Raw genomic sequence first — 23954 nt, 5'->3', positions numbered from 1 at the left:
TAATTTAGTTTAGATCCATTGAAGAGTCAATCCTTTCATCTATTATTTTTTTCGTGCCTCAATTACATAGCTTCTCATTTGTGCGGTCTCGTTTGTAGTCTGATTCATTGATCCTAAATGTAACATTTGCATGTAATTTGTACATAAAATGCACACATTTGCATACATTGACGTTAATGTATTGTCACGTGCATCATGCATGCTTTGTGAACGTGAGAATGCATTTGTTTTTATCGATGAAACATCACACACCGAGTTTCTAAAGGCGAGTATGGGTGTGCAGGAATATTTAATGGGTGTATTAAGATGGCAGGTGTGGATGTTAGGGTGCAGCCCGAGTTCGATTCCCACTCACGGCCACCGCCAGTGACAATCATCTACAGGGAATCTGTCTTTGTACGATCATGTTAGGAGGTGTCGAGGTGTGTACTGGCGAGTGTGATCATGTTGGGATGTGTTCGTGTATGCACCTCCGATCAGCACGGCTGGCTGCATACGGTGCGAAAGAAGTTCAACACGTGTGATCACATCGGGACACTGTGAGCCGTAAAAAATGCAAGGATGTTGTTGTTGGTGGCGCCACTTGCCGCCCGCGTTGCCGGCGCTGCCCTGGATGCGCTGCAGCAGCGCCTGCCCCTCGCGGTCGAGCTCCTCGATGGGCGCGCGCAGCACGCGGCGCTTCAGCTGCGCGTGCTCCTCGATGAGCCGGCGAGCCCCTTCCAGGTCCAGCGGGAAGTCTCGGCGCGACAGCAGCTCCTGTGGGCGCGCAGCGACCAACGCAAGTGCCCGTCAACCACCCACAACACGGCCAACAATGGCAAAGCAAATGCCATCGATGGCACCGACACGACCAGCACCACCGGCAACGTCACTACCAATAAAACCGTCAACACCGCCACCGCCAACACCAGCAACACTGTCAACACCGCCAACATCAAGATAGCCGACGACACTGCCAACCCAGGCGTGCACACCATCATCCACAACGAGAGCTCTAACAACACTCGCATACACTATACCTATGCAAGTTTGATAGCAACACTGAAAAACTTGCAATCAACACCAATGCCACTAGCAAAAAAAAACCCACATTGCCACATACCAGAAGCACCACCAACACGACTAGTAACGTCACCATTAATGCCATCACCAGCACTACTCATAAACAATGGATTGTCGCACCATTATCAACACCGTTACCACCAACAAAACGACAACCCTCATCTTATTTCTAGTTACCAATAGACTATCTGCAATACATTTTTACATACGGAAATCACAATTTAAGTTGTGTGAATTATAGGTATACGATAGTTTCTATTTATAATCCAGTTTGGTTTCTTTAGCCAACAAAAAAAATCAACTTAACCAATCACGAGTTTCGCAAAGCTTAATTAGAGCCGTGCCGGGAGGACCAACTGGGGCAGACGAAGTGGTTGCAGGGGTCACAGGTCCGACCGTATTGCGTCACGGCGAACGACGTCGACGCATTACGGCGCCGCGTCTCGAACGACGGGGGGGGGGGGGGGAGGGTTGGGGGAGGGAGGTGCCGTTAACGCGAGAGGACGGGAGCGGCGCTCCGCGCAACTGGTCGTGCGCACGCGGCACCAGTGAGCATATTGCTTCGGGGGGCGAGCTGCTGCTGCGAGGCGACAACGGAGCGCACGCCGCCAGCGGTGCAACGGTTAACACCAAACCGAAACATTTTACAAGGAATCATGTCTGCATTAACCACAATACTTCAGTTCAGTTTCATTTACGAGGTATAACCCTGTGAGGGTGACAATTTGGGCGTGATGCCCGTCGACCAGAATTCGTCCGAGCTACAGATTTTAAACGTCTATGCACGTGTCCACAATGAGTTTTTTTGCCGAGTGCGCGCGTCAATTGATATGTCGGACGCCCCTGCAACGCGGGATGTTTTCCGTTCTCGAAAAGCGAATCCAGGTGAAGTAATTTGAGTACAAAAAACCATATGAACTACGTTAAAAAAACGGTGGCTCATTTCCCTTCCAAGTGCTGCACGTCAGATGACTTTGTGAGATTGTCTTCAGACACCGTGCTATTAATTGCATTCTGATGCAATTCGTGAACGACGTTAGAAAATATTTCTCCCGACGTGACTGCCCGCGTTGTTTCGGTGTCAGACATTTCGCGAAAACAACCCGAAAACACAAGGGCGTGCGTGGCTGCATGCGACGCACAAAGCGTGCGACACGCACAATTATAGCATCAACCGAGCAAGACGTTACGGTCTGCTGGTCAAATGCTGCTGCTCGGAAGCATTCCCACCAGCTTCGGAATGGATTAGCACTGGACATGAATGGAGCAGCAGAGGCCAATGTTTGAAGATAAACATGATTCATTTTAGATTCTTTATCATCATCATCATTATCAGCAGCTATGATCTATCCACTGCTGGATTAAGGTCTCCCCCCACGTCATTGCCATCTCTCCCGGTGACATAGTGGGTATTCCAGTGAGATGGGAATAAATGTGTCAAAGAAAGGATAATTTATATTACGAGTGAAACATTTAAATTACAACATTAGTAATTGGATTGGATGTTGATAAATGGTGATGATGATGATAATTATGATGAGCACACAAATTTGTATGTAAAAAGAATGATAACAATAGAAATAACCACGATCATAACAACAATGATGTTGCCGTGCGCTCCCAACCATCAAGCAGGTCTACTCGAACGACACTGAGATGCGCGTGACCGCGGCGAAACGCAGACTGTGGAGGAGCGTCTATCGGTCGCCTCCACGAGGAGCCATGCACCGTAAGAGAAACCACGCCAAGGCTATAGACCGGGCTGCATAGACAAAAATCCCCCGCATAGCCGTTAGGGGCAAGTGCTGTTGGCGAGCACCTATGAAGGCCGGCACGGCACACGAGGGGGTGGGTGGACAACACCACGCCCGGCAGCCTTTGTCTCTCCAGTGGCGATGTTTACACACCACACCGGTTACTCATTTGAGGCCGAGCCGACCTAGGGGAGGCCCATGAGCGGTTCATATAATCGTCACTGGTGTTGGTGGCCATAAGCGGGAATCGTACTCGGGTCGCCGGATTCGCAGTGCAGAGCGCCGAGCGCTACACGACCGCCGTACGATGCACCCTCTAACGACGGCACGAACCCCCGCGAGCCGTCCACGAGGCGTGCCCGCAACTCACCTGCAGCTCCTCCAGGCGGGAGAGGAGGTGCGATGCGGCCGTCACAAACTCCTCGAGCGCCAGCCGCAGGGAGAGCCACTCCTCGTGCTCGTAGGGGAAGGAGCCGTCCAGCTCGGCCGTCAGCTGGCTCGGGTCCACCAGGCGGCACAAGCCCTCGATAGACACCAGCGAGGTCTGGCAGCCACAATGCACCCAAACGATGAACATTTAGCCCATGGGCAACTAACGGAAACACACAGGCTGACGTCAAATGATTCTGAACATTTTAACATCAATACATCACGTATGCAAACATTAATAACGAACGCTAATTCTAACTTAAATACTACTTCAACCCAACCACTACGACTTACAGCTAACTTCAACCTCAAATGCTATACCTATCGCGAACAAAAAACCCTACCGTTATACCTGAAGACCGAGCCGAAAAACGAAAGCCTTATCCAAGCTATAACCCTTAATCCCATCTTTTAATTCCTTGTGCTATAACCGTATAGACTACACTAACATTCTCTGTAAGATCCAATTCTCTCGACTCTTCTCCTTAGCCGTGCTAAGAGTTCCTTGGACAATGTCCGACACACACCTTGCTCTGCGGACCACGAGTCAGAATTCCTCACCTCGAACTCAAACTTTGAGGAACCAAAGTTGGTCTTCTGCTTCTGCCAGAAGTTGTCGGGTTTGATGATAAGCGCCACGTGGATGCTCGCCGGGAAGGACTCCTGGAGCGTCTTGAGCAGTGGCTTGATGGAGTCCCACTTGGAGCCACGCATGTCTATCACCACCGTGAAGCCCTTCTTGGCACTCTCCTCACTGCTGGAGCGCCACCACCGTGCGCACACAACTACGTCATCATCGTCGTCGTCATCATTATCGTCATCGACAACCAACGGCAAAAATTGGGCGGCCGGGACCCATCATCATAACGTGCCACATGAACGAGGAAAAGACAAAATAGGACGCGACTCTGGTGACGTAGCAATGAAACCAGCACGCGTGCAGGCGCCGAGCGGATTGTCGCATCACAAACTCGTGGGCGGGAGGTGGCGACTTGGGGAGGCCTTCATCCAGCAGTGAACTGATCATGGCGAATGATGATCATGACGACATAATGTGGAACCCGACCCCTTTGTTGCTTGGAGGCCGGAGCCAGACTCCTGCTCAAATGAGCTCTGATGGAGAGCGCTGGTTAGGGTGTCTTGGATCTGTGGCACAGGGTTCTAGAATCCCTTTACTAATTGTGAACGGTCAGGGCACCTTGAAGCTGTGCCACTGCAGCCTCTTTCTAGTTTTGATGATACCACGCCATTGTTTGGCGAGATGGTGAATCCAGGATGAAAGCTCAGATGTCACTCACTGGCCCCCCCCATTCCTGATCTCAGCACTGTACCGGACTACAATTTTGATTCAACCCCGGTGAAAATTACGAGAAATGCCATTATCTCAAAATCTGTTAATCAAGATTGCTTTTTGTAGAGTGCTATACTGTACTGTACTGACATGTTTTTTTTACATTTTTCACAACCATTGATTTTCCAATGACATCTCCATTTTTTCCAAGTGCTTTGAAAAACCAAATGGCTCATATAAAGCCTCACAAACACGTACCTCTTCTACTCATCCGCCCAGGCTAACACAACATCTGGTGGTGATACACTTGCACGTGATAACACTGAAATAACAACACAAAATCGAGCACTCAAGTTCGCACCCCTAGAGACTTAAACGTGCTGTTTAAAGTGCTTCGAGCAAATAGTATGCAAGAGACAATTCTAAGGCCCTTTATCATCTCCAACCGCTAACCTTCGAATAGTTACCCCTGACTTCCACCCAGACGTTTTACCACTCCAAGTGACCTCCATACAGCCACATCATCGCCTTGTGTCGGCAATGAATCCCGGAACTGTCGGGTGGCTGGCATCGCCAAAGCTAAAGACACTAAAACCAAAAACTGGAATGAATGGCATTATGTAACTCAATTCAACCAAATTCGCAAGCCATCCCCAAACACTGTTAACCTTTTTTTCCCTCTGACATAAGCATAGCCATCCAAAAACGGATGTAAAGTATACAGCACGGGTTCACTTACCGACCCATGACAACTGACCACCATCATTCTGCAGACTCCCCTCTGCAACCCAGCCTCCACCACCCAGGCCACGGCGTGCCTCCCACTGCCGCCTGCCACGCCGCTGTAAATCCCTGCAGCTATAAGCTTCCCATCACACTCATGCATATTTCAGAGCCAACCCATTACAGCTGGAAGCTGCGGTTCCGCATCCTGCGCGTCTAAATGCCCGCCTTTTATCGGTCCGTCTAACCCACAGACAAAGCACCTGGGTACAACATTAATAAATAAATAAACACCTCTCATTTGTATGAGCAAAAAAAAACACAACCAGGGTACGAGTAGCCTTATGCTTGTCAATATACGGCTAACTGAAAATGTATCTTGTGTATAATAGAATGCCCTCAATAAATATTAGATCGTAATTTTGAAAAATGGCACTTAATTACACTATTTATGAAGGCCTGCAATTAAGTAGACGTGATGTAATGTGTAATGAGCTTGTGTGCATCAGAGCATCATGTTTGTTTGTTTTGTGCAGGGAAAAACTATCAAAATAACAGCAAGCAGTGAGGCGGGGGGAGGAAGCTGCCCACTAGGCATGCTGTGCTTGGGATCCTCTGCCCTTCGAGCAAGGGTAGCGGCAGTGCAGAGGAAGCCGCCCCTGTTAGCACTCGCGTGGAAATGTGCGCAAGAACGCAGCAGCAACGCACAACGGCTAGCACGGCAAGTAGGAAGTGGGTCTTCAAATGTTAATTAATTGCAATAATCATAAATATGTTTTGACCAGAAATAGGCTCGTTTTACAGGAGCATTCTGCTTCGGAGTGTGGTGCTTTTATGGCACACATGACATGTATATTGCGACTAACCCACGTGGATCTCCGAGTGCACCACCACGCCCGAGCCAGCACTCGCACCCCCTCCTCATGCTTGCGCGAGAGAGCCGGGCGAATTCTCATGATTCCAAAGCCTGGAGCGGCGTTTCCATCGTCATAATCAAATTCGATTCCTATGAAAGTTTGTGGAATCTCGCGGCAGGACCAGACTGGCTGTGTTGCAGCCTGGTGTGGCGTTCAGCCAAGAAGGGGAAGGGGAGGTCACCCCACCCCAATGCAGTCTGACCGACCTCGGGGGAATTTCCATTAAAATGCCTTTGTAAAAAGTTTCAATGGAGATACCGGTCGGCTGATATCGACCCTGACTCCAGCTGCCCAGCATCACCACGGAATTGTCATTGAAATGTATTACACGGTCATTACCGTTGCGATGTACGGTCGATGCTGTGCGAGGAGAATTGGCGGAATTCAACCACAATTCCTGCATGGCGTTCAGGCGAGACGGGAGGGCCCTTGGGGCCTGGACGGCCTAGCCTCGTGGAGGCCGCATCAATGTACAACCGGGTTGAATGGAACCGCCATGCCCAGGCAGTACAAAGAAGAAGTGTTTCGCCAAGCATATACACGGGGCACCTATGTGTACATGTAGCCAAGGCTATGCACATAGCTGCTTCGTGTACATTGGCTGTGCATAGGCTAGCTCCCACGAGGCTGCCCAGGCCCCACAAGCACAGGCCCTCCCTCCTTGCCTGATTGCCATACCGAAACTCAGGGTAGAAGAGCGCAAATGCAGCACTCTAGGCATAGGAAATATAATTAAATGGCAATTGTGACCACCTGGACTCACTGTTATGGTTGGCTGGAATTGACAATGTTCAACCAGGCGAAGCGTATCCTGAAGCTAAACCAACCTAGAATTACAATAAAATTGCACCAGAATGAAATAAAATTGGATGACTCTTCCATGGTATAATCACTCTTGGAATACCATTCATATGAATGTTGAATTTTAACATGGGAATCTCCCATCAAAGACCAGCGATACCTGCAGAAATCACGTGCGTGCGTGCCTCAGAGTGCATTTGCGGCTGAAAGATGAAAGACTGGCCAATGGAGCACGTGTGTGAACGAACATCCAAAAAGTGAAACAACATCACCGTACTAGCACGTGAACGCGCAAAATCGCGCGCAATTGTGCGTTTGTATTCCATTGAATAACAGCGCTGCTCTCAGCGCAGAGATGGAAACGCTCAACACGTCAAGCGTCCAGCAACAAATAGCACTGTCAAGTTTTAATTGATAAGAGTGTGTCACAAGTTTCTTGAACTGTGAAAGGTTATTATTGTTCCTAGAGCTTTGAAAATGAGACTAAGGCAGGGAATTCTAAAGTAGAGCAGTGCGAGGCAAGAAGCAGAGAGATAAGTGTTGTATGTATGAATGTTGAATCATGATAATCGGAGGTCCAAAGTGTTATGACCTGCAGTGTGGTAGATGAACACTGACTGGATAAGACAATAAGTTATATTTAAAAACTTTTTTAAAAACACGCTTTAATGAAATGTACCGAACTAGTAATGGAAGAACTGCACGACTCCAGGAAGTGGCCCCGAAGCTTGCCATAACGTAAGGGACCGTGGTCATTTACAGCCAACGTCGGTTTACCATGGACAATTAGAGCCAAGCCGAAACATAACATATAAAAAAGAATGTTTTAAAAGATATGTTTTCTATTTTTTATTATAGAATATAGTATTGTCATCAGTATGACATAAGTATACCAAGTTTGCAGTCGATACCACATTGGGAAGTGGGTTAAAATTGAGTTACAAGATTTGAGGATACAACAACGACAACATAAGAAGCGTGTAAAAACAGTCAGTGTCCAGGAGGCCAAATCTTCAACAAGGGTGGAGGAATCAATGCGTGAAGTCCACAGGAGCGGTAACCATGGTGTAAGCGATAGAAGAGTGATAAGGAGGCAACTGACCGCCGGTGAGCGCGTGACTGGAGTGAATTCGCGAGTGCTGGATCTACAATCGGGGTGCGCGTCGCCCCCTCGTTTGAGTGTGCGTGCTCACCAGGGTACACTGGCCAGGTAGGTGATGAGTCTGCGCAGGTCCTCCTGCTTTATTCTGTCGTGGTTGCTGCGCGCGGGAAAGGTGAGGATGGGTCCGCCGCGCCTGTCACGCCCACCTGCTCGCCACGACCGACCAACGCACAAGGGCGGCTCCAGTCTCATCGCTCGCAGCTCTGCGCCCGCACAGATTTACCTCTGGCGAAGGAATACCTGCTATCTCGAAAGAGGGAATGACCGAAAAGTATCTTAATGACAATCAATGTCATGAAGGTAAAATGTGTCCCTTCTCAAACAGGCATGGGACAAAGCTCATCTTTGCTGGTGAATATTGAGTCTGCAGTGAATATTCTACATTTCTATGGCAGGGACAAGTCTTTACCATACAAGAACTTTCTTGTGACTTGTTTGAACAACCACAGAGAGTTATTAATTGCCTGAGTAAACCCCCAACGAGGATTTCAACTGGCAAAACTACAACGGTGAGTGAAGTGTCCTCCTGCAGCCAGTCCGTCATCAACTATGCAGGTTGGGTAAAATGTGTGCTGTCTATCGAGGCTGTATAACTTAGTGTGAAGTGAACAAGCAGCCGTCCTCGGCTGCTTGCATTGTGGCCGAAACGTTGTGAGAATTATTTTATTATGTTTTATTTTTATTATTTTATTATTTTCCTTCTACGTGACTTTACCGAAAGAAACAAAAGAAGAGGAATCCCTGCAGTCACGAAAGCTTTAAATCGAAATTGAACAGTGGTTGTCTTACGCCTGCCTCTGCCACAGTAACGTGGAATATATGCTTCTGACTCGGCACGGCCAAAAGAACCGAGCGCCACCGCTTTCGGTTTATTTGTAATAATAACATTTTTTTTTATGTTACGGCCTTTATTCTGGGGCGCCATTGACGTGGCTTTGCTTGTGGGAGTACAGCGCTGTATTTACAGGGTGAGAATATGGCAATATTTCTTCAGCAAGATTCCCATAACACTGCACAACGGTGCCTTAGAGTACCATGTCGATTCGGGCCAAATACAAAATGTAATGATCTGTAGAATGCATCACATCAAAGACGCATATGCCACAGCTAACTGCAGCAGCAGCAGCACAAGCGTGGAATTCAACAAGCGAGCGCAGGAAGAACTTAGCCCGAGCAGTAACGGCATCTCCAAGCGATTACACTTAATTGCCGATTGATTAACAATTTGCACGCCGCCTTGGAAGCCGCTCTACGCCTGGCACAGTAGACGTCCGGCTGGCAATGCCAACCTTAATTGCAGGAAGCAAAACGCGCAGTGCATCGTCCCGCACGCGCATTTCACAAGCTGAATCGGACCACCCGCACGCACGAATAAATGCACCCAGTGATAGACGACCACTCCCCTTTAGCGGGCCTTCGAGTTTCTTTCTTAAACCGTGCTTTATTAAGTCCCCTTCGCCACCGGCAACCCTAATAGCGCTTTCGCAAACGAGGCTCGCTATCCAAGCCTCACTTTTTCACACGTGGGGATAAAGGGGAATGGGAATAGGGTAGAGATACCAGCATATTTCCTTGCCTATGAAGTTTTTCTCTCTCCCAACTACAGAAAAGTATATAGCAACAATGACACATTACGCTACGTGGCGAAAACCCGCTACATCTGGTACACTCTTCTGACAGCAGAGTGAAACATCTGACGAGGGAAACGCGTGGTAGGATGGACCGCAGGACATCATCCAACAGACCATTCAGATGGCATCGTTAAAGCATCCATTAAATGGCACAGTCTAGCCATCCCCATGCGATTTATGCCGTATCCGACATGGTGTTTAATGCGCGAACTGAGCGTGCTGAATTAATTGTACACAAAGTTATTACGATGGGGCGTTTGTGCAGTCATTAGCGACTAAAGCGAAACCATAAAAACTCGCTTACTAACACGAGTTGCGGGAGAGGTTGCGTAGCCATGAGCACAATGAACTATGAACCCACCAACCCGAGTTCGATTCCCAGCCACGGGCAATGTCAGTGGCGAGTGATATCTAAACTGGTCCTGGGCCCCCTCTTTACCATCGCGCACTGACCAGCGTGGTGAAGTATGGTCAAATAACCCAAACGACTGACATAGCATGGCAAGGCCTTCATCCGGCAGTGGAGTGACATTATTAGTGACATCTTATTATATTAATTATACATTATTATAGAGTGATTTATATGTAATAACCAAAGGAATAAATTTAGTGCATTCTTACACAATGGTTACTCAATATGCCATGGGCGAACAGAGGTTCACCCTCTTGGAGATTTGCGATGCGATTCTATTCTTGAACATTTTCTTTTAAATAATGATCTGACATACTGTTACATGCCTTACATGTCAGTCTCTGAGCCGTCAAAGCCTCTATTATTATTTCTACTACGCTTGTTTTCCCAGGAAAGCCTCACAAGAGTGCGATTGCTTTTTCAGGAGGATTGTGCACAGCTTTTGCTATCTATACTCCAGTTGAGTAATTTTCGGGTGCAATTTTCATATTTTGATCAATTTGGACCGTGACGCCGGCAAACTGCGGCCTATTCTTGAGAAAGACATCACGAGATCTTTCACGTCCACTGCGAAGCAGATGATGCCTATTATTGCGGTTGATACACTCACAGTAATAATCAGCATAATGTATGAGAGAAGCGTTTTTAAGAACAACTTTGGATTCTTTTTAGAATTCCTGAGGATTTCCATTACGTGCTCATGTGTAACATCTTCATATTGACAACAGTGAGGTCACCCAATGCCACGTGATAAACATGATGGAAGCCAGCACTTTAAGAAAGTGACTTCACTTCCGGTTTTAAAATCAATCCGAGACCAACAAAAATATAGAATCATCCAAAATGTTGAATCTCGGCCCGATTTTCCAATTAAATTGAAAACCAGGAACACACCCCAACAGTATACCTATTCGTTCTCCGACACTTTTTCAATCATATAAAACATTCAGAAAATCTAAATGTTTAAATACCAATGTACACACCGGACACATATGCCACCTTCTCCTTGAGAATGGGCAGCAGATCAGCTGCCTTCAGTCCATCTGTCTTGCGATACCCTGAAACACAGCATACAAAGACAAAGATAAGGCCTCCCCCTGTATAGCCATACAGACTGTCAGGGAAAAAAAGCACTGTTCATGAGCAACTAAACAGTGGGGAGTGGTTGCTCAGTTGGTAGCCCACTCTGCTACGAGACCCAGCAACCCAAGCTCGATTGCTACCGTGGTGAATATACGAACCAGTCCTGAGCCTCCCCTAGGTTGACTCAGCATTAAGTGAGTGCCTGGTGTGATGTGTAAACATACGTGGTGGAGAGACAAAGGTGGCCACATGTGGTGTTTGTCACACGACCCACTCCTGTGCAGTGCCGGCCTTCATTGGGCCTTGCTAACAGCACTTTCCACCACAGCCTGTAAGAGGCTATAGGGGGGAACTTTGTCTACACACACAGGATAAACACATGTGGCTCAGGGTAAATGGCCACATCATGGCCACAAAAAACCGAATCCAAATAAGGGGTTGAAGAACGTGGAAATTGCTACCTGCTGACAGCAGCCTGATCTCTAGAGAGCAGGTAAAATGAGTTAATTGATCGAAAACTGATATTGGTGGGGTGATGTTTTTGGGGCTGAAAGCACTTAGTGCTGTCACTGGCAGTTCCTACAGGGCATAATTTCTCAAACAAGGACCCCAATGCCCTTTGTTCCATATTTCCGTATTCTCTAACATTATTTATTCCAACAGAAATTAGGTCACTATTTGTGAACAAGAAAGCCGTAAATTGTGAGGAGCCCAAAATGCCTGCTGTAAGACAGTGCACGGCATTTGTCACCAATCCGAACGTTTAGACACCCCACAAAATATATTATGTTACAGCCGTTAGAAACCAACTTAACGTCTAACAAGGCAAACGAGTTCAACTCCACTCTAAACCAACCTTTGCATCTGGCAGACAATGGGGACTGGCAGTTCATAACAGTCCATGACTCCTTCGTGGTTTACGAGCCAACGTATTCCATGAAAAACTCGTGTTACTCACTGCATTTCTTTTTTAGTACAGATTCTGTAAAACATTCGTTATATTTTTTAAAAAAGCCGTTAGGAAAATACAAAAAAACCTGCCAAGCGCTCGCCTTGTCCGGATATCCCACGGCATATTTACTGCAGGCTCCAGACACCCATTTGGAGGTTTTGCCCCGCACGTGTGCGGACACTTTGTGCGCGCACGGCTGCACGCAACCAGCGGGGCCAGCGCTACCGTTTGATCCAAACAAGCCGCCCTGCCGCGACCAGACACATCGTTTCCCCTACTCTGATCTGGAGCACTGGCCGCCCTCCCCTTCTCCCTTCATCCCTCGCCTGCCCTCCGTCCTCACTTTCCTCCGACTGCGACCCTCCTCTCTCTCCGCAGACGCCGCAGGACAGCGCTGCTGCACCGTCGCCCCCGGGGCCCCGAGATGAAGGGTTTCTCGTTCGCGCCTGGCCGCACGCCCTCTGCCCTGCAGGCTCGTCGTGATGCAGAGGCTCTTGCCTTTGTCTGCGGTAATCTAACCGGTTTACCGCGTGTTATTCAGTGTATTGTCCAAAGTTTCGCTCCATGCGCTGGGAGCTTCTCCAGGACCTGAGGACACCGAGTTTGTGACACAAGCCGCTTTCGCTCGCTCGCTCGCTCTCTCTCTCTCTACCAAGGCTGCAAAACGGCTACCGGCGCAGCCCGGCGTAACGTGGTCCTTGTAATACTGTGGGTGCCACTCAGCAGCAACACCCGTCAGCTCGGGTGTTTTACAGATTGCCCTACACGGCAAAGTGAATTACGTGCGGTGTGTCGTGGCGCTCGCATTGACTCCGCTGGTTAACCCCAACATGTGTGCATTGTTACTCGCATTAAATCCGATACTGAAATGACCATGAACTGAAAAGCAGTAAGCTGGCTCTGTTACCTACAATTGAAAAAATATGATTTAAAAGAAATCCCAAAACGAAACAGAAACTGGAATTACTTTCCGTCAAAAAAATATTACAGTTTGAGACTTCATTTTTTTTCATGACAATTGCTTTGAAATAGGACCTATCTGCGGCTAGATAATGACACGCCAGTGCGGCGCAGTCTACACAGGTGTTACAGGTTAGCGGCGCAGGGAGAGGCACAAACGCCCACGCAACCGAGCAGGGTGGCGGCATGACTCCACGGTAGGCACAGTTATCGCTTATTGCAGAGGGTTCGGCGTTCAGATAGGGAAGGTCACCCCAGTTATTACCCGTGGGTGCAATTCACTCCAAATGAGACGTCGGCTGCTTGTGAGTTTACACTCAAGGTCCAGTGTGATGTCACATGTAAAGAGTGGGCCAGTGTGTACCGGCGTCGTGGTTCAACATTTGCCAAAATTTGAAAAATTACCTGCAAATTATTAAATTTGAATTATGCGCAGCAACAGCGCTCCCTACTGGGAAACTGCTGCAGTCTATGTCTGTGAAACATCCCCTTGGTGACAGCCTTGCAAATGTAGTCATTAATATTAATATCTCGAAATGCACTTCACTGTAAGGCAGTAAACGACTGCTAAATGCCGTGTTACACTTCGTGATAAAAATAAAAGCTAAAGAAGTAGAATGAACAGGCCACACTTGATAAAAACAAATGTATCCCCCACGTGCCTTCATCGTTGTGTGTTTTGTTTACATAGAGAATGTGGCAGTGTACTTATCTATGGATCTTGTAGCATTTGATTTTTTTTGCAATACGGTTTTTTTCACTGAAATTGGTTTGCTTTATGATGTATCTATTTCGATAGATACAAGACTTCCAATAAAAAAGCGTTTATTTATACATTGAGATAAAAAAAATCATTCCTCTTTCAATGCACGAATGGATAAAGGCCTCCCCTCACTGTGTGGGTCATGGGGGTTATTTAACCATACTTCACCATACTTTACCATACTGGCCAGCATGGTGAAGTGGGTTGCCCAGGAACGATTAAAATATGGTTCGGACACCATTTGCCGCTGATGTTAGCTGTCGCCGGGAGTCAAACTCAGGTTGCCAAGTTCACAACGCTTTGTGCAAAACACTGTACCACCACTCCACCCGCACACTCGTATCTTCCCTTTTTATAAAGGTTATCTATCAGATGTGTACCGAAACATAAATTTAAAAATGTTGTATTGATATTTTAAGCAGGCTATATATGCATTGAATCACATGTGTAGGAATTCATTTTTTATTTATGATGTACCCAATGGGATCATGTGACCCCTGCAACCACTAGAGGCCGCTACAATGTTGCAGCGTGACAGTCACCACAAAAATAATTGACTTGATTCTTAAACTGAACCACAACCCATACATGGAAGAGTGTGTTAAATCGCTGGGTCGTGGGCAAAGGAGGATGTAGCGAATCATCACACTTAATAATAGCGTTCCCCCCCCCCTTTTCTGCCAACAAAACTGAAACCTTTTACGATGAATCATGTGTGCATTAACCACAATACTTGTGGTCAAAATGCAAAAAAAAACACAGATAATATATGCATTGTCCTTGAAACTGATTGAATCACACCAGAGATGGCTTTCTTTTGAGCCTCGTCTCAATTGATGCTAGACCATGCATCTACTGTATTAGTGTTTTTTTGTTTGCATTTTGACCACAATCATGCACACATGATTCATCGTAAAAAAGTTTCAATTTTGTTGCCAGAAAAAAGAGGAAAACCCCTATTATTATATTTTGGCACTAGCAAAGGAGGTCTAATGATGTACATCACACACTTCTTTATCCATGTATCTATTCATACAAAATTAATGGGGGGAGAAGCTGGATAAGAATAATTTAAAGCAGCCCTTGCTCTACCTCTGCAGAGCAGGGCTGCCCTCATTTTTTTTGCTCACGTGATTCGGGAGGCACTTTGCCCTGCAAGATCTCCGCCCCTGCCTGCCACCACCTCCCGCTACTGACCGGCAAAAGACAGCACTAGATTTCTGGCAGCACGCATTCATAGACACGCAACGCGATGCTGAGGATGATGGCACTCCCCACAGGATCCCTCTATAATTCCCTGCACACGCCGTGGCTCAAACGCAGCTCCCATGGTGTCATTGTACGCTTTAAAGCCAACACGGTTTACGCACACAAACCCCGACGACAATTCCGGTCGACATAGGCCAGCTAACCGTCTAAACTTTCGTAAACCGATTTGCACGAGTTAGTAGTGTGTGTGTGTGTGTGCCTGCGCGTGTGTATATGTATGCGTGGCTGTCATGACAACTGTAGCCCACAGTGAGACGCTTTTTTCCTGTCTCGTAAAAGTGTAGGGCCCACAAGGACACGTGCTAATCGCGCACCAAAAAAGCGGGCGGTCACTTTTGTTCCGTATCCAAACAAAGCCTCGCCGTGCACTAACTTTAATCAACGGGTGGACTTGCAGCGTGTTAGCGTGTGTGGGGAGCGGTGGTGCAGCGGTTAGCGCGCTGTGCTACGAACCCGGCCACCCGAGTTCGATTCCCGGCCACGGCCAACACCAGTTACGATTATTTGAACCTAAACTGGGCCTCCCCTAGGTCGACTCAGCCTCAAATGAGTACCTGGTACGATGTGTAAACATCGCCATTGGGGAGACAAAGGCGGTCGGGTGCGATGCTGGCAACCCACCCCCTCGTGTGCCGTGCAGCACCTTTATAGGTGCTTACTAACAGCACTTGGCCCAACAGTCTGTTGCAGACTATACGGGGGACCTTTGTCTTTGTTGTGTGCTCGCCCACAAGCGAAATGTACAGACTCGCCGCCGTTACCCAACAACGTGAACTGTTTTGCTTCTTTCACGAGCCATTTGCATCGTTCACCGATGTACGTTCAGCGATGTACGTTCACCTCAACCCAACTCAACAAAGATGCCCCCCCCCCCCCCCCGCTTTGGCAGCGTTGTGGGATGATGCATTTAGTTGCAGAACATGGGGAGTTGCAATCAACGAGCAAAATCGCACGTGGAACACAAGAAGCCGCCTTTGTGCGATGGCTGGACACATAACACGGCCTGGTTTTCCAGATGAGGAACTAGGATAGCATCGAAATGCTGTAAATCGTGGAGTTAAAAAAACATCTTCAGAGTACTTACAAAAGTGATCCTTTTTAAATGTTGCTTTATCGCGACAGATTTAATCTGAGGGGAGTTTAAACAGGGACATTATACCCCCCAGCGAGATTTGCTATACAACTCTGATGGTTTTGCTACACATGGGGGGGGTCACAATAAAAAAAATGTGTAAGTTAATCTGGAGTGTATTTTCCATCTTATTGCTGTATTGCAGAATTCTTCATGCCACCACTTTCCCCAACATTGTAAAATACCACAGACGATTTCTAAACTGTGCATTTCCTTGAATTTTATATAAAAACCCGTTATAAACTTTGAAAGGGGTGGCATTGTGGTGGGCGCAATGTGCTTATGACACTGGCGACCCCAAATTAAATGCATGGCTCCTGAACTGGTGCCGAAATTCGCGCTCTCTCCTTTCACCAAACCCGCACGCACCTGCACGGTTAAGTATGGTCAAACGACCCCCATGACCGACATTGGTGTGGGGATAACCTTTGACCCGCTAGTAAATTGACAAAGAGGTCGTCGATTACCACAATACGATAACCTTCGAAGGCAAAGTCTCTTGATTGCGTAATAATTCTTGTAACAGCCATTCATCCACAAGGCCATGCTCTTGCAGCCTGGGCAGCAGGGCACACATTGCAATCGAGGAATTGTTTATGGTAAATCTTAACAAAGTTACCAAAAGGCCTCCTTTCGTTGTTCCACAGTGCAATAACTCGTCAGGGTACTGTAAAGCAAGGAGGTAAATGGGGCAGCAGCTGTGTGCAGACCGTGCGTGTGTGCGCGTGGAGTGCGTCATGCGTGTAGAGCGTGCAAAGGGAGTTCAGTGTGAATGTGATTTGTGCCGGCATTATGAACATGGTGCGTGTGTAGGAGCGGTGGTGTAGCGGTTAGCGCGCTGCGCTATGAACCCGGCGACCCGGGTTCGATTCCCGCTCACGGCCAACACCGGTGGGGATTATTTGAACTGGTCCCGGGCCTTCCCTAGGTCGACTCAGCCTCAAATGAGTACCTGGTGTGGTGTGTAAACATTGCCACTCGGGAGACAAAGGCGGTCGGGCATGGTGCTGGCCACCCACCCCCTCGTGTACCGTTCCGGCCTTCATAGGCGCTCGCTAACAGCACTTGCCCCTACAGTCTGTTAAGTCTTTACAAGGGATCTTTGTCTTTTTTGCGTGTGACGTTAAATAATACCCTTTATTTACCGGGGAACTTCTCAAAGAGACAATTTTTCGGAAAGGCCCTGCTCAATATTGTTGGCGAATTCCTGACTGAAATGACAGTATTTGCAATTCTGAAAAAAAACTTGAAAACGCGCGGACAAAACCCCCATGCATACGCAAAATCCATACACCACTAATACTCGGTGGCGATGCGAACCCAGGACACCTTCCTGAATGCAGTGACAAACCCTCTTTCATTCAGGGATGACCGCAGTGTCTCCGTGCGCGATTCCGTGTGACTGCGTGCGTGCGAGCGTGCGCGTCAAGCGCCTGTGCGCACCCTTGTACGAGCGCGCACGTGTGCGTGTCACACTGGAAACCCAACCCAGGAGCAGCTGTTCTCAGCCGGACTGCAGTCGAGGGAAGAGAAACTTGAGACTTCCAGCTTCCAAACCCGGAGGGGAGGCCGTGCACGTAAGCACACTTGCCCGCTGCTCCCAAAGCTAGAGGCACCGCGCGCATGCACTGCTGCCTGTGGGGACCGCGGGTCTTGTTAATGCACCACACGTGGGGTTCCGTGCCAAATCAGAGGCATTCAAGGCTCGGTTGTTGGTTTTAGAAGCTGTCGATGCCTGGAAGCCACGGACAAGCCGAATCGTTTACAACCTCCACCGCCGTGCACGAAAACTGCGTGCACGGCGTGCACCGTGTACGTACGCTGCGTGCACCGTGTAACGCAAAGCGCTGTGCCCAAGTCCTACGTACGCAGCAACCTCTCTCGCAGGATATTACGGGGCGAATGGTCATGACTTGAGTCACAACGTGAGTCATCGCAGCATGACCTCCTCCTCCTCCTCCATCTGGGCGATGGGCAATGAGTGAGCAGGGCCAGTGGAGGGTGCTAGATGGAAAAGTCTCTGCGTGAGTCAAATGAACAGAAGCGAGTGGCACAGGGGAGGAGGGGGAGGAGGGGGAGCATAGTGTGGAGGGGCCCTGGTCTTAATCCCAGCGTAAGAACCGATTGATCGGTCGCCAGCGGTGCGAGGAGGAGGGAGGGGGGGGGGGCTGCTATGCATTTGCGGACCGCATTTAATGCCGAGGCAAAGAGGAAATGGGCACATTTGCTGTTCACCGTACACGATTTCCAGTCCGGAAATTCACGAGATTAGGGTCTGTCGCCTTGAGACCACGATAATCACGACGAAGAGCGTGGGACTTGCGAGCTCCGCATGCACTGTCGTTGGCAGACTCCCCTTCCCTCTACATCCATCCGTGCTGTCAACTCCCTGTTCAGGTAGAGGCTCAAAACCTTCCATATTTGCCTCTGCCCCTATGACTGACTGCCGCTCTGCAGAATAAATATTCGCACTCCTTTTGTACACCTTCTTGAGGTGCAGTCACGTTTAGACACTCCATGAATTCACGTCGTATTGCTTATTGCACAGCACTGTATTGTTTGTGAAGCCTGAAATGCTTCAGAGCACAAGTCTTGTATTTTATTGTACTTTGTTATTAAACTTTACAATTCAGTATTGTGTCTAGTGTGTAGTCTAAGTAGCCTAGAAAGTGCATGGCTCGCTCATTCCTCATGTTGTTTGTCCATCTGTTGCGATGGTCCATCTGACGTGATGTTGGTCCGTTGATAGTGATGTAAGTTCATCCATAGTGATGTTGGTTCTGTATCGATGTGCCATACCCATTAGTCAGAGCTATGATACATTTGTTGCTGTATTACAATACTATAGCACTATACCAAGGTATCGTTTTATTTTATTATGCTTGTTTAGCCCAGAAAGGCTCACCGAGTCTTGTGACTCTTTTACAGGAGGCTGCTGTCAAGGTATTGCAATAGGGGAGGCAGGGGGGTGCAATGATTGCTAATTCTAATTCGAATTGAGTAAATAGAAGATTTTGTTTTCAAACTTGCCAAAAAAAGTGGTGGAAAATCCCCATATGTGCAATTGGTGATGTAACATTCATCCCTCCACTTACTCAGTGAACTTATTAGGATGTGTAGGCCAATGTGTAGAAATCTGTCGAAAATCCAGGGTTTTCATCAAGCATGTAAAATATAGTGCGAGGGGTACCCAAGAAAATACAGCGGAGCAATCTGTTCGCACATGCACAATTCAATGCGAGCATCGTTCGCGGAAGAATTACTTATTACTCCTGATAAATCACGACATGCCTATTCACTCTACAGTATCTAACAGATATAAACTCTCACGCACGTGAGACTCGCCAACAGAGGCAAAGCCTCGGCAAGAGAGTGCGAGAAGCCGGACAAACGTGCGCGCGTCACAACGAACGGGTGACACTTAGGAAGTACAGCATCACACCCGCGTACCGCTGTGAGCTCGCATAGCCAACCGTGAAAATTGCCTTACCAAACTGCTCTGCTGCCAAACTTGTGTCGTGATACTGTACACTACAGAAATAAGAAAAACACTGCACCATAGCCACAATGTCACACAAAATCAGTATGGGTATAGCGTGCAGTGTTCTGTACGATCAAAGCGTAGCTCAATCACTGTTCTGTTGTGAGTCATCTTGCCGTTTGGCTTCAACTCATCCCATCATCCCTCTGTGGCCTATAAAATTACTACTGCTTGGTGGAAAGTCAACATTGGCAGGAACTGACTGACCACTGCAATAGGAATGTGGAATTCCCCATTCTTGGCTCATGGCTACCGCGTTGGAACGAGCATGCTCCATGTTCACTCGTGCAACAACAACAACAACACTCATTTGCTGGATGGCAAATTCACGAGTTGGCGAAATTTTCCGAATCATCCTACTTTTGTCAAAGTACGATGATGTGCTCATTTACAAAGAGACAAATTCGTCTGGGTTGATGTGTTTCAGCCGTTTTGTAAAATGTGTAAATGTGGCCCTGATTTTTTACTTCTATGGTACTGCACCGTAGTTGACAGCACAATCCGAGTGCCAAAATTGTAGCGTTATGGAGACGTTTTAATGGGGAAGTTCTACAACTTTCCAAACAATCGAGACACTGCTGTCCATTGTATGCCTCGATGGTGCTGCCTTGGAAAACTTTTTAAAACCGTACAGTATGGCACCTTGTTGAATTAAATACAGTGAACACAGCAGTCAATATTTCAGTACGATGCCATGCATAGGAAATTAATTGGTCATTTGCTCACCATCAATCGTAACTTATTCATAGCTATGACACGAGCTTTCATGCAAATTGTTATCATAATTCTGCGTGTTTACCCAGGAAAGGATCACAAAGTCTCAAAACTCTTTTTTTCTCGAGGGTCCAGCTCTAGTTTTCGCAGCCGGGGGCAATGTTGCTGCTCTGTGTAATCCGAATCAAGTCCTGTAGAGTCATTTTCAGGTAAAACAAAAATCTTGAAGCCTGACTCTGGGAGTGAACCTGTGCGTGCCCTTGGGTGCATCAGTCCACCACGTGCTCTATAGGAGGCAACATCGGCGCTGTCATGTTTGCACATTAATTTTTTGTAAAAATATCTATTAAATATAATGAAAAAAATTAATCAGACCCCCCCACAAAAACGTATTTAAGAACAACAAGAGAATATACGTACCCGATGCCTATAGGCACAAACCACACCTAACATACCCATACCGTACAATGCAATCACTCACATCACTGGGAATGAGAAGGTGTATGTGTGCAGTAGAATGGCATGGGGGGTGTGCGTCGGCAGACTGCAGATGTGCATCTTGCGAGCACCGTGCCGCCGAGAGCCTATCTCAATCGGTCATGTTCTGCGAGGGAAGTCAATTTCCCTCCTTCGCCATTACGGAGCTCATCACGAGATTGCACGACCTCCTAACAACCAGTTATTATCCAAATAAATTATGGAAACTGTCAAAACGCCCTGCTACGTAGAGCAAATCGTGATTGTACGATCTACCCCCCCCCGCTCCCATACCCACGACGTCCCACTCCTGACTACGCAAACCAATAAACCAAACCGAGTCTGTCCACTGCTGCTCCTTCGGATAATAGACAACAGCCATGCCTGCACATACTTGTTAACGCCATTGGTATGTTAAAGGAAAAGCTAAATATTCCTCGCAGATCAACGTGATTATCTCAGCTATGCAGTTATCTCATGTGTTCTAAGGGAAGCTTAACTGTCCCATGTGGGGGTGGTTTGGTGGTGCCGGGGGGTGCCAGGAGGCTCAGGGTGAGATGGGAGACGGTGCAAGATGCGCCGTGGCTCCACAATGGGTACTTTCATTAGGGGGGGTCAGCTGATGTGACAGCCGGGGATTGCGATGGTATGCACTCGTCGGATGGCAGTACAAGCCTCTCGGGGGTTCAGCTGCCCCCAGCGTGCTGTGCACAGCCGCCCATCCTGAGCCGCATGCTGTGCCGGCGTTGGCCGTTCGCGGAGAAATCAGGAAAGGGCACATTTTAAAAGTCCTTCGGCACGATGTCCGTAGTTTCGCTCCAGGTGCCGGGAACTTCGTGCCGTGGTACGACACACAAGGTGGGACAATCCGAGATATATACACAGCACACGTCAGAGAGCGATAAAGCACCACCACAAAAATCTACAAAGTAGTACCGTACCTTCTGTAATCATTTGAGAAAATCTGGAAACTTTCATAAACAGCAATCAGACGGCAAAACTAAACACGATAGACTTTGAATATTTAAACAGCCGTGCCACATGAGTAGTATTCGCTGTACATACAAAATTAGATGTGCCCCAACTTGAACGCCTGTCAGCACTCAGCATTTCTGTGCTGAGCTATGGTCCGACTTGGGAAAAAATACTTTTGATCAAATTCAGTTTTTTATTTGTGTGCGTACTGAACAGTAAAATACTACATACAGTGCAGTACGTAAAAAAAAAACGACATCCGTTTTGTCTTCAAATATCTCTGAATGTGAAAGAGAACATTTTCAGATCGAGACGGAAATGCTCTCTCTCACTTGGTTAACAGTTCTACAAGAGCCAATTAAAAAAAAAAGGCCAATGGTGCACGGGAGGCAATATGTAAGTCGCGTCACCTGACACCCGCCAGGCACTGCGAGTTCCATCCAGGAGACCTCCGCTTGCCCCTTCACAGTGGTGATGCTGCTCCATCCCCTATGCCTTTACGCTTCTCCCTCCTTCCCCTCACATCACATGACAGGACTCAACCTGGGTTCTCCCCTCTTGCCTGTAATTTCCCCTTACCCCCTAATGCTCGCTCCACTCCGTTGCTTCTCCCACCACCGTCACCAGACATCCCTTCCATTCTCTAATCCCGCCACCTGTTGGATGATGCATTCGTGTTTACACAGCAATGCTCTCTTTCTTCTCTCCTTTTTTCGCCCCCAAACTTTCCCCAACACAGTAGAACCCTTTATCCACTCTTGCCGATGGGGGGGGGGGGGGGGGGTTGTGATTTAAAGATCCCATTTTTCGCGCTTATCTGTGTATATTCCTCCTCTTATCTGCGTGATGAAGCGTGGTTTAAATTTGGTACAAAACTATTATCCTGGCACCACATCCGTGTCACTGCATGCTAATTGGATGAGTGACATACTTTCTGAAAGACAACTTCCAGGTCAATTGACATTGGGTCAAATCCGCACAAAAGCGTGCATAATAGAATTACATTTCCGCCACTTACAGATTACTCCTGTTATCCGTGGGGAAGCGGCAGATAATTCAGTGTGGATAAATGCAGATAATAAATATGATGCATTTGATAGGTTACTCACTCCCCTTTTCCACAACATTATACAACAGCAGGATACATTTTGTGCTTCTGGGTGATAATTATTTCTGCAAAAAGAAACATAACGCTATTGTGTGGAATTTCACTTCAACGTTCTCCGTGTTCTACATATGAACACTAATGACAGGCGTTTTAGGGAAGGGATCGTATAAACAAGAGGAAGAGCGGTTAATAGGGCAATATATTATCGTGCCATTTATCCAGAAAAGCCTCGCTGAGTCTGAAAACATTTTTTCCGAAAAGTCATACATTAGGAATTTTGGCCGGTTCCATCAATGAGTGTTTTTAATGTCGTGGCAGATAAGAGAAGATTTATTCACTGTATCTCCCCCTACCCACTGCTTTGCGTTTCAATCTCTCCTGCTCCCCCGCCCCCTACTCTCCCTGCCCTCTGCCTCTCTCTCCCCTCGGTGAGAATGTACAAGTGGCTGACACACGTGGTGGTGATTCATCTTACTGCAGTCTCGTTATGAAGGTTGACCACATGTAACAGTAAAGCACCGGACGGAATCGCCTGTCGCACTCCCCGTGCGGGCGAGCCTGCAGTTTGTTAAAGTTTGTAAATCATTTGCTTTTGTCTCGTTTTAAAATTACAGCACTAAACAAACATCAGCTAGTTGATGAATGCCTTCCTCTTGGTGCTAGTTAGCAGGCCCCATGTAGGCCATTATAAATGTGGTCATCTTGACCGTTCTATCAGGAGAGAAATGGACATTATAAACAATGCGTATTAGCCCTTGGCGCTTTGGAATTCACCTCTGTAGACTGTGGTATTAAAAG

General features: G+C 47.6%; 1 protein-coding gene across 1 annotated transcript in view; it reads right to left on the bottom strand.

Moving 5' to 3' along the window:
- Positions 1-23954, bottom strand: part of LOC133346179 (triple functional domain protein-like) — a 183956-nt gene that overhangs the window by 119059 nt on the left and 40943 nt on the right. The window contains 5 exon segments of the mRNA XM_061557661.1: positions 588-756; positions 3187-3360; positions 3807-4002; positions 8171-8285; positions 11166-11240. Of these exon segments, the coding sequence (XP_061413645.1) occupies positions 588-756; positions 3187-3360; positions 3807-4002; positions 8171-8285; positions 11166-11240 (729 nt within the window).

Source organism: Lethenteron reissneri, chromosome 23, assembly GCF_015708825.2.
Source record: "Lethenteron reissneri isolate LAM-NWPU_2019-01 chromosome 23, ASM1570882v1, whole genome shotgun sequence".
Lineage (NCBI taxonomy): Eukaryota > Metazoa > Chordata > Hyperoartia > Petromyzontiformes > Petromyzontidae > Lethenteron > Lethenteron reissneri.
The sequence above is the reverse complement of the archived record's forward strand: the minus strand, read 5'-3'. Positions and strand labels throughout refer to the sequence as shown.